This window comes from Orcinus orca, chromosome 8 (genome assembly GCF_937001465.1).
Source record: "Orcinus orca chromosome 8, mOrcOrc1.1, whole genome shotgun sequence".
NCBI lineage: Eukaryota > Metazoa > Chordata > Mammalia > Artiodactyla > Delphinidae > Orcinus > Orcinus orca.
In genome coordinates this window covers 50,589,057-50,604,079 of record NC_064566.1, presented here as the reverse complement: position 1 = coordinate 50,604,079, position 15,023 = coordinate 50,589,057, and the positions used below count along the sequence as shown (strand labels likewise).

Below are 15,023 nucleotides of genomic sequence, written 5' to 3'. Positions count from 1 at the left end.
GAATAATAGATCACTTGATATTGTCCTATACATCGCATATAAAGGTCACCCCACACACTTTTTTTTTTTTTTTTTTTACCCCACACACTTTTATCCAGCCTTATTTTTTATCATAATCTCAGTTTGATGAGTTATTATGTATTCAAGTTCACTAATCCTTTCTTCTGTAGTGTATAACCTGCTATTAAGGCTATCCTGTGAATTGTGATTTCAGATATTACATTTTTAGCTCTATGAATTATATTTGGTTCTTTATATCTTCCAGTTCACTCCCATTTATCTTCATGTTGTCCTTTAAATCCTTAAGTATGTTTATGATAGTGACTTTAAAGTCCTCATCTGCTCATTCCGTCATATCTGTGATTTCTGGCTCTCTTTCTATTGACTGATGTTTCCTTTGGTTATGGCTCATATTTTTCTGCTATTCAAATACTTAGTACTATTTTTTACTGAATACTAGGAATTGTGACTGTTTAGCTGTTGAGTTTCTGGATTCTCTTTTCTTATTTTAAAGCCTGTTGAGTTTTGTTTGGGCATCCAGCTCAGTTTGATCTGTTCAAGGCCTGTTTTTAAGCTTTGGGTTGGTTTAGAGTAGCCTTTCCAGTAGGGCTAATTTAGCCTTATTACTAATGAATTTCCTTTCTGCAGTTTCTTCTTTTGCCATGAGTATCCAACAAGGTCTCTGGTCTCTCAACTCTGGCTGGATGGAACTGCAACATCTTTCAGCCCTATACAATCTCTGGGAGTTTTTCAGTTCACAGCTCCACGGTAGATGTTCTTTCCCCAGTACTTAATTCTTTACAAAGTCTCCTCATGGAGTCCCACCTTATGTATTACAATTTATTATAGATTTTTATTCATTTAATCTGTTTTCAGTATTACAGTTGTCCTTCTTTAAGCCCAATATTGTCTAAATTTGGCCATTGAGAGTCCATTTAAGCTGACTTCTGTGTCCTTTTGACATTACTCCCACTAGTCTTTGAACATTTTTTGCTTTCTAGCACAACAAGCTATCTTAGGCTCACCTTGTATTTTCCCTGCCCAGACTTAGAATTAGCCTTTTCTTCAAGAAGCTCTGCTTTCTTTTAATATAGAATAGTATTTAGACACCAAAGTCTAGGCTGTGAAGGTGCTTATTGTTATGGGTGTCATTTATTTCTTGGCCCTTCCTTTGTTGTTAGAGCTAGGAATTTTTTTTAAATCATGAGTTCATATTGATATTTTCAATTCAAATTTAAAATTGGAAAGATTTTATTAAACTTCTTTATTTTATATTTATATCTTTTTATCTCATATTGAAATTTTAAGTTCCTAATAATATTATACGATATTTTATTTGCCTTATCTTACATCTATATTAAACGGTTTCAAAATTACAATGCAAATATTATTAATAGTAAATTGCTGAGTGAAATTCAAGATTTCTTTGAATGTAGAATATATCTCTACAAGGGTTTCTGCTTCTGATAATAAGGGGCTAGCTTATATCCTCTTTTAGATAACAATTATTAATAAGGGTAAAAATATTTAAAATACCTATTTGATAGAACTGGAAAATGACCCAAAGCATATAAAATCTAGAGGGGAAAAGACTCTTCAGAGAATGGGACTATTCGTGGTGACATTTACATTTTACAGCTCTTTGTGAGGGGCTGTACAACTAAAATTCAAGCAGAGAAGGGCTTCCCTGGTTGCGCAGTGGTTAAGAATCTTCCTGCCAATGCAGGGGACACGGGTTCGAACCCTGTCCCAGGAAGATCCCACATGCTGTGGAGCAACTAAGCCCGTGTGCCACAACTACTGAGGCTGTGCTGTAGCGCCTGTGAGCTACAACTCCTGAACCCCGTGCACCTAGAGCCCCTGCTCCACAAGAAGACAAGCCACTGCAGTGAGAAGCCTGCGCACCGCAACAAAGAATAGCCCCCACGCCCAGCACCGAATACCCAATGCAGCCAAAAATAAATAAATAAATTTATTTATTTATTTTTAAAAATTCAAGCAGAGAGCCTAAGTCTTACTGGCTTGAGCTTGGATGTCAGGGAGTTCTCAAATTTGCATATAAATAACCATCCAAATCCTTGGCTAAACCTAAATAGACATGTGCAGCAGAAACTCCAAGGAACTTGGCAAGAAACAACAGCTGCGGCTTCCCTGGTGGCGCAGTGGTTGAGAGTCAGCCTGCCGATGCAGGGGACACGGGTTCGTGCCCTGGTCCGGGAAGATCCCACATGCCGCGGAGCGGCTGGGCCCGTGAGCCATGGCTGCTGAGCCTGCGTGTCTGGAGCCTGTGTTCCGCAATGGGAGAGGTCACAACAGTGAGAGGCCCATGTACTGCAAAAAAAAAAATCTAAGTTTGCAAATACCATGTTCCTCGATTGTTTGGTAAAGTACTGATAAGAATAAATCTTATGAAAACTAGATTACTTGGATTTGAGAAAACAGAATATACTTCTCTCTCTCTGTCTCTCTCTGTTTTCTTTGTTTCTTTGCTTCAGCAATTAAATGACTTACATTTATAATTTCCAAGAAGAGGTTTGTTGGTTCACTTATTTTTCAAAAACATTTCATTGCTTATATTAGTTTAAAATGCTTACTAGAATGGTGCTGAGACAACTGGATATCCACATGCAGAAGAATGAAGTTGGACCCCTACTTCACACCATATAAAAAAATAAACTCAACTCAAAATGATCAAACACCCAAATATAACAGCTAAAGCTATAAAACTATTTTAAGAAACATAGGGATAAATCTTTGTGACCTTGGATTAATTTCTTAGATAAGACACCAAAAGCCCAAGCAACAAAAGGAAAAAATAGATAAATTGGACTTAATCAAACTTTTAAAACTTTTATGCTTCACTAGACACTATCAAGAAGTGAAAGACCCACATAATGGGAAAAAAAATATTTGCACATCATATATCTGATAAGGGACTTTGATCTAGAATACATCAAAAACTTTTACAATAAAAAGACAAAGGCAAAATAAAAGCAGTAAAAAGACAGCCCAATTTAAACATGGACAAAGGTTCTGAGTAGACATTTCTCCAAAGAAGATATATAATGATCAGTAAGCACGTGAAAAGATGACATGGTTAGTCATCAAGGAAATACAAATCAAAACCACAGTGAGATACCACTTCACATCCACTAGGATGGCTAGAATCAAAAAGGGCAGACATTAACAAGGTTTGCCAGGATGTAAAGAAATGGTAACCCTCACCCTGCTGGTGTGATTGTTAAATGAGGTTGCTGCTTTGAAAAACAATCTGACATTTCCCCAAATGTTAAACATACCATTACTTTATGACTAAGCAATTCCAGTCCTAGGTATATAGCCACGTGAAATGAAAACATATGTCCACACTAGAACTTGTATACTAATGTTTGTAGCAAAATTATTCATATTAGCTGAAAAGTTGAAACAACCCATCACCTGACAAATGGATAAACAAAATGTGTTCTACCCACAGTATCCATAAAAAGCAATGAAATACTGATACATGTTACAGCATGGATGAACTTCAACAACATTATGCTAAGTAAAAGGAGCCAGACACAAAACACCATATATTGTATGGTTCTATTTATATTAAATGTTCAGAATAGACAAATCTATAGAGAGAGAGGGTAGATTAGTGGTCCCATAGGCTACAGGGAATGTGATAAGGGAGCAATAACTAAAGGATATGGGGGTTTTTTTGGAGATAATTAAAATATTCTAAAATTGTACTACTATATTTAAAATGGATAACCAACAAGGACCTACTGTATAGCACAGGGAATTCTGCTCAATATTATGTAACAACCTAAATGGAAAAGAATTTAAAAAAGAATAGATACATGTATATGAATAACTGAATCACTTTGCTGTACACCTGAAACTATCACAAACATTGTTAATCAACTATACTCCAATAGAAAATAAAAAGTTAAAAAAAAATAAAATTGTGATAATTGCACATATCTGTGAATATACTGTAAGCCAATTGTATTATACACTTTAAATGGGTGAATTGTATGATATGTGCACTTCATCTCAGTAAAGTTGTTACCAAAAAAAATTATTAGAAGAATAAGATTTTTACAAGACCGTTTACCAAATAGTGTGCCTGCAAGCCAAAAACTTTATATAAAGGTCTATATGATATCCAAAACCATTGAATTGTGTACTTGAAAATGACTAAGATGGTGAATTTTATGTAATATGAATTTGTCTCTTTTTGTGTGTGTGTGGCCACACCATGCGGCATGTGGGATCTTAGTTCCCCAACCAGGAATCAAACCCGTGCCCCCTGCAGTGGAAGGGCAGAATCTTAACCACTGGACCACCAGGGAAGTCCCTTTATCTCATTTTAAAATCTTAGGAATACAATATAAATTCAGCAATGAGAGCTCAGTGAAACAAGTCAGATGTCAGATCCTTTTTGATACCAACTCCCTCAGCAGAGAATCCAGAGAGTGATCAAAATCGCATACCAGAAGGGCTCAGTGAGCATACTTGTTTGTCCAGGATGTCCACAGAAGGCCATCAAGTGAAGGTCCTCAAAATTATCTCAGTGGAGCCTTCAAATGTTGAAGGAAGAGACAACCACTCTAATATGAGGAAGAATGAAGCTGAGTTTACTACTTGCTAAAACAAAAGAGAATGATACTTACAAAATACAATCTTTCTGACAAAGTAGAACCAATGCAAAGGGTTTTGAGAAGTGTGGATTTCAGGGATTGGCAGATTTTCAAAACTGGGCAATGTGTTACAGACTAGCTTTTAACTGGTGTGTAGGGATTGATGGACTGTTGGAAGCAGGAGTGGAAGCTTAACTGCTGATGATTACTGGAGTGAGGCTGTGGTTGATTGGCTGCCTTGCAGAAGCTTGGGGCTGTCACAGATTGGCTGACTCAGAGGCATGGCTATTGGAGTAAAGCAGTTACTGTTTGATTGGGACAGGTTTAAACTAACTCTATGATTACTTGCTTATGGCTTGGAACAAGAGCCAAAAAACAGACAGTGTTTCCTTTTCTTGAATTTGGAGCACAGGAACTTTTTATTCTCAATATCTTCTGTTTCTGACAGCTGCATCATAATTTAATATAAAATCTGTACTCAGTAGGCAGTCAGGAATTGTGGAAGTTTTTAAGCAGGGAAGTGACTGATGAGATCATTCGTAGACTTGTAAAAGATGGATTATAGAGGAGAAGAGAAAGTCCAGGAAATGGGTTAGAAGGCTGTTGAAAATGCTAATTTTTGGTATGTTCTGAGGCGTAGCCTTATTAAAAGGAAAGGAAAGCAGACTTTATGGTGCATTAACATCTTCCTTTTGATAAGTTATATTTGATGTAACTTGTCAAAATGCAAGTGTGCCTTTTTCCATTGTCAGCAAGCTCTGATTCCTGTTCTTGTGTTCCCTTCCCTCTTCCTTTCTTCCCCTGTTCCTCTCTCCCTCTTGCCAAGTGAAAAATTAACATCTATGCCAAGGAAGAATTGCTAATGAACATCAAGATTGTTCTAATTAATAAATCAGGAGTAACTTAAAAACAATCAATTTGAGGAAAAAATGCTCTGATTTCTGACCATTTTCTTGGTTTTCTTAGATAATTAAGTTGAAAGCTGAAGCCCGGCTGGACCTACTAAAGCAGATTGGTGTTTCCGTGGACACATGGCTAAAGAGTGCAATGAACCAAGTGATGGAAGAACTGGAAAATGAGCGATGGGCCCGCCTTCCTGCAGTGACCAATAATGGAACGTTACACTCGGTATGGTTTCTCTTCTTGGATACGATGGGCTGACTTCACTGCAGGATGCTATTCTTTGACTATGTAGCCAAACTTGATAATAGCCAAAATTTTAAAGAAAAAATAATGGTTTTGCTAATGGTTCGGGGTTTTTTCCTTTAGTCTGTCACTAATTGAGTTAAATTTAGTGCAGGAAAGCGAGAAGAAAAAAATAGTGCTTTTCTTAAAATGTGCAGTGAAAAGTATGTTATCACTAGTAGCTTTATCATTATCCCACTCATGAAGTAGATATGTTTCTTGTCTGGAGGTAGCAGGATAAAAATTTTAGTCTGATGTTTCCAGAGTTTTCAGAGGTCTTCCCAGGGTAATGAAAATAAACATCCAGGGAGTTGTAAACAATTGTAACGAAGGGAAAGGAACACAATCTGTGGCTTAGTCTGTTTAGTTCACAAGGGCTGTCACACTCTGCTCACAGTATCTTTCATCAGGGAGACAGTGCTGCAGGTATAGTTTTACAAACAAAGCCAGAACTCAAGCTTAAGTTTTCTTCCTCCAAATCCAGGGCTTTTTCCACTCTGATGTCATCCAGTTCAACCTTAGTTTTTCATCCTGGAGATCTGAGTATCAGAAAAGTTCAGTGATTTGCCTGATACTACATAGGTAGATATATAATGCCTCCCTGGTCAAACTAAAGTATTTTCTGCTGCTTTCTCCCTACCCATTATCCTCTCTCATCCAGTTTATTTCCATATGGCATTTATTACAATCTATACTTGTCTTCTTCTTTTCTTTTGTTTATTGTCTATCTTCTCTCGAATGTAATTTCCATGCCTACCTGGTTCACTGCTCTGCACAGCAAAGTACCTGGCACATAGTAGGTACTCAATAAATGTCTGTTGAAGGACAGAGAATGACTTGGTAGATAGATGGAATGTAGCAAACTAAAAGCTAAAACTCTAATCTTCCGAATTTCCACTGTATCCTTAGTGCCTCTTCATTGTTTGTGCCTTTCAGATAAAAGGAATCCTTGCTAGAGAAATTGGCCAAAGTTTAAGAACATTCCTGGAAGTTTTATCAGTTTTTTCACATAGCATTCTGATTTTCTAATGAGAATACACTTGCATATTTAAAAAGGATTGTGTGTGGTTGTGCATATGAAGGAAGAACAATCTATTGAAGGTTTATTTTTATTTCACTATTAATGGTAATCTAACTGGGGGTAATAAGCACATATCACCCACATAACTTTGGGGTTAGAAGAACTTGCCCTGTTTCTAGTACAGCAGAGTTGCTCTGTCTCATGGAATGTCTCTTACTGTTGCATCTTTTAAAAGTCACAATTTCCATCTAATTCAGGTTATTCTATTGAACAGAACTTATGACGATGGCAAATTCCAGACACATTCGTGCTTTTGGCTTCTTTAGCAGTACTGTTGGCAACCAATCAAACACATGATTTTCCTCAGACTAGCACCTTTTCTAACTAAATCAGCTGGGTAGGCACTTATCACTTATGTGCCTACTTCCTGGGCAAATTGGAGATGACTTGGTCTTTCTCCTCAAAGAGCTTACAAGCTGGTAGAGCAGACAGATTTTTATGGATCTTAACAATACATGGCAGCATATGACTGAGCTATTGTGTAGCAAACTCGAATTGCTAACTCCTAACTCATCAACACACCTTGGAAAAAGTCTCTGGGTTTCAGAGATTCTAAGATCCCTTCCAGCTCCAAAATCTCATGATTTTGTGAAATGCTATCAGAAAAGCTTAATATACCTCATTTTATTGCACTTCACAAATAATTGCATTTTTTAATGAAGTGAAGGTTTCCTTTTTCATTATTATTATATTTGTTATGGTGATCTGTGATGTTACTACTGTAGTGTTTTGGGGTACCATGAATCTTACCCATTGGGATACTTAATTGATAAATGTTGTGTGTGTTCTGACTGCTCCCCCAACCAGCCATTCCTCTGTCTCTCTCCCTCTTCTCTGGCCTCCCTACACCCTGAGATGCAACAATATTGAAATTAGGCCACTTAATAACCTACAAAGTGTTCAAGTGAAACGGAGAGTTGCACATCTCTCAATTTAAATCAAAAGCTAGAAATGATTAAGCTTAGTGAGGAAGGCATGTTGAAAACCAAGATAGGCCAAAAGCTAGGCCTCTTGAGCCACAGTTAGCCATGTTGTGAATGCAAAGGAAAAGTTCTTGAGGGAAATTAAAAGTGCTACTCCAGTGAATACATGAATGATAAGAAAGCAAAAAAGCCTTATTGCTGGTAGAGAAGAAGTTTTAGAGGTCTGGACAGATGATCAAACCAGCCACAACATCCCCTTAAGCCAAAGTCTTAATCCAGAGCAAGGCCCTAACTCTGTTCAATTCTATGGAGGCTGAAAGAGGTGAGGAAGCTGCAGAAGAAAAGTTGGAAGCGAGCAGAGGTTTGTTCATGAGGTTTAAAGAGAGAAACAGTCCCATAATATAAAAGTGCAAGGTGAAGCAGCAAGTGCTGATGTGGAAGCTACAACAAGTTATCCAGAAGATCTAGCTAAGACCATTAATGAAGGTGGCTGCACTAAACAATAGATTTTCGGTGTAGACACAATAGCCTTATTGTGGGAAAAGATGCCATCTAGGACTTTCATAGTTAGAGAGAAGTCAATGCCTGGCTTCAGAACTTCAAAGGACAGGCTGACTCTCTCGTTAGGGGCTAACGAAGCTGATGATTTTAAGTTGAAGCCAGTGCTCATTTACCATTCTGAAAATCCTAGGGCCCTTAAGAATTACGCTGAATCTACTCTGCTTATTCTCTGTAAATGTAACAATAAAGCCTGGATGACAGTGTATCTGTTTACAACATGGTTTTCTGAATATTTTAAGCCCACTGTTAAGATCTGCTACTCAGAAAAAAAGATTGCTTTCAAAATATTACTGCTCATTGACAATGCACCTGGTCACCCAAGAGCTCTGATGGAGATGTACAGTGAGACTTACGTTGTTTTCATGCCTGCTAACACAATATCCCTTCTGTAGCCCATGGATCAAGGAGTAATTTTGATGTTCAAGTCTTATGATTTAAGATATACATTTCATAAGTCTATAGTTGCCATAGATAGTGATTCCTTTGATGGATCTAGGCAAAGGAAACTGAAAACCTTTTGGAAAGGATTCACCGTTCTAGATGCTATTTAGAACATTCATGATTCATGGGAAGAGGTCAAAATTTCAGTATGAACAGGACTTTGGAAGAGGTTGATTCCAACCCTCATGGATGACTTTGAGGGATTCAGGAATTCAGTGGAGGAAGTAACTGCAGATGTGGTGGAAATAGCAAGAGAACTAAAATTAGAAGTGGAGCCTGAAGATGTGACTGAATTGCTGCAATCTCATGATAAAACTTCAATGGATAAAGAGTTGCTTCTTACGGATGAGCAAAAAAAGTGGTTTCTTGGGACTTCCCTGGTGGCACAGTGGTTAAGAATCCACCTGCCAGTGCAGGGGACACAGGTTTCAACCCTGGTCCAGGAAGGTCCCACATACCGTGGAGCATATAAGCCTGTGCACCACAACTACTGAGCCCGTGCACCCTAGAGCCCACATGCCGCAACCACTGAGCCTGCGTGCTGCAGCTACTGGAGCCCGTGTGTCTAGAGCCCCTGCTCCGCAACAAGAGAAGCCACTGCAATGAGAAGCCCATACACCGCAACGAAGAGTAGCCCCTGCTCGCCACAACTAGAGAAAGCCCATGCGCAGCAATGAAGACCCAACGCAGCCAAAAAAATAAAATTAATTAAATTAAATTTTTTTTAAAAAGTGGTTTCTTGAGATGGAATCTATTCCTGGTGAAGATGTTGTAGATTGTTGATATGACAACAAAAGATTTAGACTATTGCATGAACTTAGTTGATAAATCAGGGTTTGAGAGGTTTGCCTCCAGTTTTGAAAGAAGTTCTACTGTGGGTGAAATGCTACGAAATAGCACTGCATGCTACAGAGAAATCATTCATGAGAGGAAGAGTCAATGAATGCAGCAAACTTCAGTGCTGTCTTATTTTAAGAAACTGCCACAGCCATCCCAGCGCTCAGCAACCACCACCCTGATCGGTCAGCATCCATCAACATCGAGGCAAGACCCTCCACCAGCAAAAAGATTACGACTCGCTGAAGACTCAGATGATGGTTAGCATTTTTTGGCAATAAAGTATTTCTTAAGGTATGTAAATTTTTTTAGACATAATGGTATTGCATGCTTAATAACTACAGTATAGTGTAAACATAACTTTTATGTGCACTGGGAAACCAAAAAATTAGTTTGACTCACTTGTGATAATCTCTTTACTGCGGTGGTCTGGAACCAAACCCATAATACTCCAAGGTTTGCCTATACCAGCTAGAAAAAGAGGAGAGAAGTTTGCCTCATGAAGGAGATGTCATTAAAGATAGTCCTTGAAGAATTTTAACAGGAGATAAAGAAAAGCTTCTGAGTATGAAGGAAGGAAATGAAGGAGATGTCCCTAGTATAGTGTCTGGCAGTGAGTAGTACAGTCTGGTTGTAAGTGTTGAATAAATTGGGTATTTTTGACAACTTTCCCAAAACAGCAGCTCATCTAGACACATGTCATCCTCTGTGAAAGGAGCATTTTGCAATCCCATTCCACTCTTTCTTCCCTCTAGTCACTCTTACGGAGCCTGTGTCTTCCCACTTTCGGCCGAGGGATATAACAATATAAATAAAGGAAAAGTGTAGGCATAAAATAGTTTAATGAAATCCCAATATTTATTTAACCTGATTTTAAAGGACAGCCCTGAAATAATTTAGAGGGATTTGTATCTCTTCATACTGACAGCTGGCTGGCGAGGGGCAGGGAGCATAAATACACATTCTGAGGGCCAAATTATTTCTTCCATTATAGATGCCAACAAAAGCATTAGTCATCAGGTTTAGAATTCCCTTCCATCTAGAAAACATGGTTAATAGTACTGTTAGACATTACTAGTGTAAAGTACCCTATAGAAGGTAAGTGTTTTTAAAATATAGAGTCTGTTTACCTTATAGAATAAGGATAGAACTATATTTACTCGAATATTAACTCTTTGCCTTCTGTATTATGCTGTGGTACAGAATATAGGATTGGGAAGGAAAAAAACACAGAATATAGCAATTTTTTTTAAACGGAGAGCATTCTACTGATATAATTATTCAGTTGATGGTTAACCAGAGTCTACATACAGCTTCCTATGATTGGATTGCTGCTAGTGACCCAGTCACCCCTTCTGTCACTCATCCCTCCCTTCTCTTATTTTCTTTTTTTTTTTGCCAGTCTTAGAATTGTATTTTGGGGGGGCACAGGGTGAGGAACTTGAGAGAATCAACCCTTGCATTTAGAGCACCAGGACTTGAAAAGCCAAGTGCAGTTTTGTAAGTCAGTATTTTAAATAATGCAACCTCTACCAGAATTTCTTGTTTTTTCTTCATCTCCATATTCTCGGAATAGGAATACTGATAGGGCTGTTTTAATTGTACAGCAAATGCGGGTGCAGTGCAAGTTCAAAACAAGTTTGGGAGCTGGTTTACGTGAACCTGAGTTAGTTGCTTTGCGATCAGCACGGTTTTTCATTCAACAGAATCTCGTGGGGCTTCTGGCTGAAGAACTTGCCCTCGTTCCTTCACCTCCGGCCGTTCCTATCCGTCTTCTAACGTTTTTTGGTTGTTTTTTTTTTTTAAGTTTTGGTTTTGAAATCATTTCTTCTTGACGGACCTCTAACCGGTTCTGTCAGTGGAGGACCCCTTCTTTCTTGCACTGATGAAAACAGGCCCTGCACTGACCCTGAACCTGAGATTTGGGGGTGACCCTTCATGCTGTGCAACTCTGACCTGCCCCTACTGAGATTTGGGGTGTGGGGGTGACCCCTCCACTGCATAACTGACGTTGCCCCCACACCCAGGTTGGTCTCTGGGCCTTTCCTTCTCTTATTTTCTTGCCTTCTCTTACTTAAAAACCCATACCCAGTTTACAACCTAATTTTGAAATTATGTTAATTGTAGAGTAGAAAGAGTTATAGAACTAGATAATAAAAAATTAGGAAGTACAGTAGAGAAAAAATGACAAAAGCTCCATCCTTATAACACCACTGTTAGCAACTTGACTGAATTCCTTCCTCTTTCTACTATTCCTTTTTGAACATATTTATCATAATAAAGTTAATTTTGTATATTTTTATTTAACATTCCATATTGATGGTTGATCTTCATAATCATCCTTTTCATGCCTATAGTATTCCATCAGGAATGTGTTCACTTAACTGTTCTCTTTAGGTTTAATATTTAGATTGCCTCCGCATATTCTAAATAATACTCTTTAAAACATTTGTATGGGGGCTTCCCTGGTGGCGCAGTGGTTGAGAGTCTGCCTGCCGATGCAGGGGACATGGGTCCATGCCCCGGTCTGGGAAGATCCCACATGCCGCGGAGCGGCTAGGCCTGTGAGCCATGGCCGCTGAGCCTGCGCATCCGGAGCCTGTGCTCCGCAACGGGAGAGGCCACAAGTCAGAGGCCCACGTACTGCAAAAAAAACACAAAAAAACAAAAAAAAAACATTTGTATGCATTTTTTTCATGTTGGGGATTTTTTCTGTAAGGTATGTTCTTAGAAGTAGAACTACTGAGTCAGAGATTTTTAGTTTGAGGTTGGTTTATTTTTGTTCTTTCTGCTCTTTTTTTCCTCCTTAGATTCTCAAACTATAGCTGACAGTGTTTACATAACTTCCTTGTCTTCAGCCACTTCCCCCAACTACCATGCCAAGGCATCCGGACAATTACTCTGTTGTGTAGCCTCCCTAAGTATATGAGCATTTTGCAGAGTTGCATAGAAGTAAATTCTAGGGGACTTCCTTGGTGGTCCAGTGGCTAAGGCTCTGTGCTCCCAGTGCAGGGGGCCCATGTTTGATCCCTGGTCAGGGAACTAGATCCCACATACATGCCACAAGTAAGAGTTCGCAGACCGCGACTAAGAGTTTGCATGCCGCAACTAAAGAACCTGCATGCCACAACAAAGGTCGAAGATCCCGTGTGCCGCAACTAAGACCCAGTGCAGCCAAATAATTAAATAAATAAATATTTTTTTTAAATCATTTTTAAAAAAATAAAAGAAAGAAGTTCTGACTCTACTCATTATGAAGACCATGTTGAATATGTGTTTGAAAGACAAGAATAAAGATTTTAAACCTTTAGGATGCTAGTTTGGTTCCCATCTGCCTCAATAATGCCTTATAGTCCTTGCATCCAGCAGGTTTTGTTTTTGTAATACAAAAATCTGTTTGTTGGCTTGAGCTAAATCCCAAAGAAAGAAACAATGGATTTTTGTAATGAAATAAATGTAAACTGCAGAAAATAATGGAACACACAACAATCTTCAATTGCTTTTATATTTACTGTATTTCCAAATGGGCAGTCATCTTTTTATTGGACTAAACTCCATACTCAAAATGTCCACACTTTTAATGAAACTAACATTTCAAATTCCCAGTAACATCAGTTTAATTCAATTCAGTAAGCATGTATTGAGCCTGCACTGCTCATGAGACCTTTTGCTAGGTGCTGGGAATTACCTATAATGTCTGTTGAAATGGTGTACACAGATTGAGGGAACCACTCTCACTTACTGACAGCCAAGACCAAAGTAGGACATTGAAAAAATGTAGAGCATTTCACTTCTAAGAGAAGTGTCTCTAGCTGTGTTATGTTCTTTGACTTTCTCCATAGCCATAATAACAAGTAAAGTACCTGACACAGATCCTTACATATATTACATGTTCAGAAATATTAATCTGAACCTCAAGATAAGTTGTCTACTCCAGTTCTACCAACTAAGCTTAAAATACTACCAAAAGGAGGGAATTCACATTGGTAAAGCATCTATTCTGTACTAGGTTCCATGTCAGGCACATTCATACATTATTTCAGTTAATGATCACAACCATCCTGAATGTATTTATAGATGAGAAGATAGATTTAGAAGAATTAACTGTCTCACCCAACAGTATACAGCTAGTAAGTGGAGAGAGCTGGGATTAGAACCCAGATATCCCTGCCTCTAAAGCACTGCTTTTTACTATACTTTCTTACTCTGTGGATGACCCTTTATTCCTCTAACCTTTATCATGATTCATTTCAATTGCTATGCATTTTATTCCTTTTTTTCTTTTAAGCATCTGGTGAATCACTGACTGCCCTATTTTTATCTAATTAATGGTCTTATAGCATCTTCAAATACTGTGTGGCCAGTTGTCATTAAAATTCCCAAGCTTTACTGATATTTTTAACAGTTTCACTGAGGTATAATTGACATAAAATAGATTACACATATTTAAAAGTGTACAGTTTGTTTTGTCTGACTTCTTTCACTCAGAATGATTATTTTGAGTATCATCCATGTTGTTGCATGTATCAATAGTTCATTTCTTTTAATTGCTGAGTAGTATTCTGTTGTATGAATATACCACAATTTGTTTATCCATTCACCCTGACGATGGGCATTTGAGTTGTCTGGGGCTATTACAAATAAAACTGCTATGAATGTATGTTTGTTTGGGTCATACAGTGGCTATATGTTTAACATTTTAAGAACTGTCAGGCTGTTTTCCAAAGTGGTTGTACCATTTTACATTCCCTCCAATAGAGTACTAGTGTTCCAATTGTTCCACTACCTTGCCAATACTTAGTATGGTCAATCTATTTAATTTTAGATATTCTAATAGGTGTGCAGTAGTGTATCATTGTAGTTTTAATTTGCATTTCACTAATAATGTTGAGCATCTTCTTTTATGCTTATTTGCCATCTGTATATCTTCTTCAGTGAAGTGTCTGTTCAGATCTTTCCACCATATTTTATTAGGTTGTTTGTTTTCTTTTTATTGCATTTTGAGAGTTCTTTTTATATTCTGGATACAAATCCTTTATCAGATAGATGATTTACATAATTTTCTCCCAGTCTGTGGCTTGTCTTCTCATTTTCTTAACAATGCCTTTCAAAGAGCAGAAATTTTATTTATTTATTTATTTATTTTGCGGTACGCAGGCCTCTCACTGTTGTGGCCTCTCCTGTTGCGGAGCACAGGCTCCAGACGCGTAGGCTCAGCGGCCATGGCTCACGGGCCCAGCCGCTCCGCGGCATGTGGGATCCTCCCGGACCGGGGCACGAACCTGTGTCCCGTGCATCAGCAGGCAGACTCTCGACTACTGCGCCAGCAGGGAAGCCCCCTGTGGGAGTTTTTTAAACAACAAATGC

The 15,023-nt window shown here is 38.3% G+C and overlaps 1 protein-coding gene across 6 annotated transcripts in view; it reads left to right on the top strand.

The window, feature by feature from the left end:
- FCHSD2 (FCH and double SH3 domains 2) overlaps positions 1 to 15,023 on the top strand; it is a 295,266-nt gene that overhangs the window by 262,276 nt on the left and 17,967 nt on the right. For all 6 annotated transcript variants that reach the window (XM_049714265.1, XM_049714263.1, XM_049714266.1 and 3 more), the window contains one exon: positions 5,595 to 5,756. In XM_049714265.1, the coding sequence (XP_049570222.1) occupies positions 5,595 to 5,756 (162 nt within the window). The remainder of the gene's footprint in view (positions 1 to 5,594; positions 5,757 to 15,023) is intronic.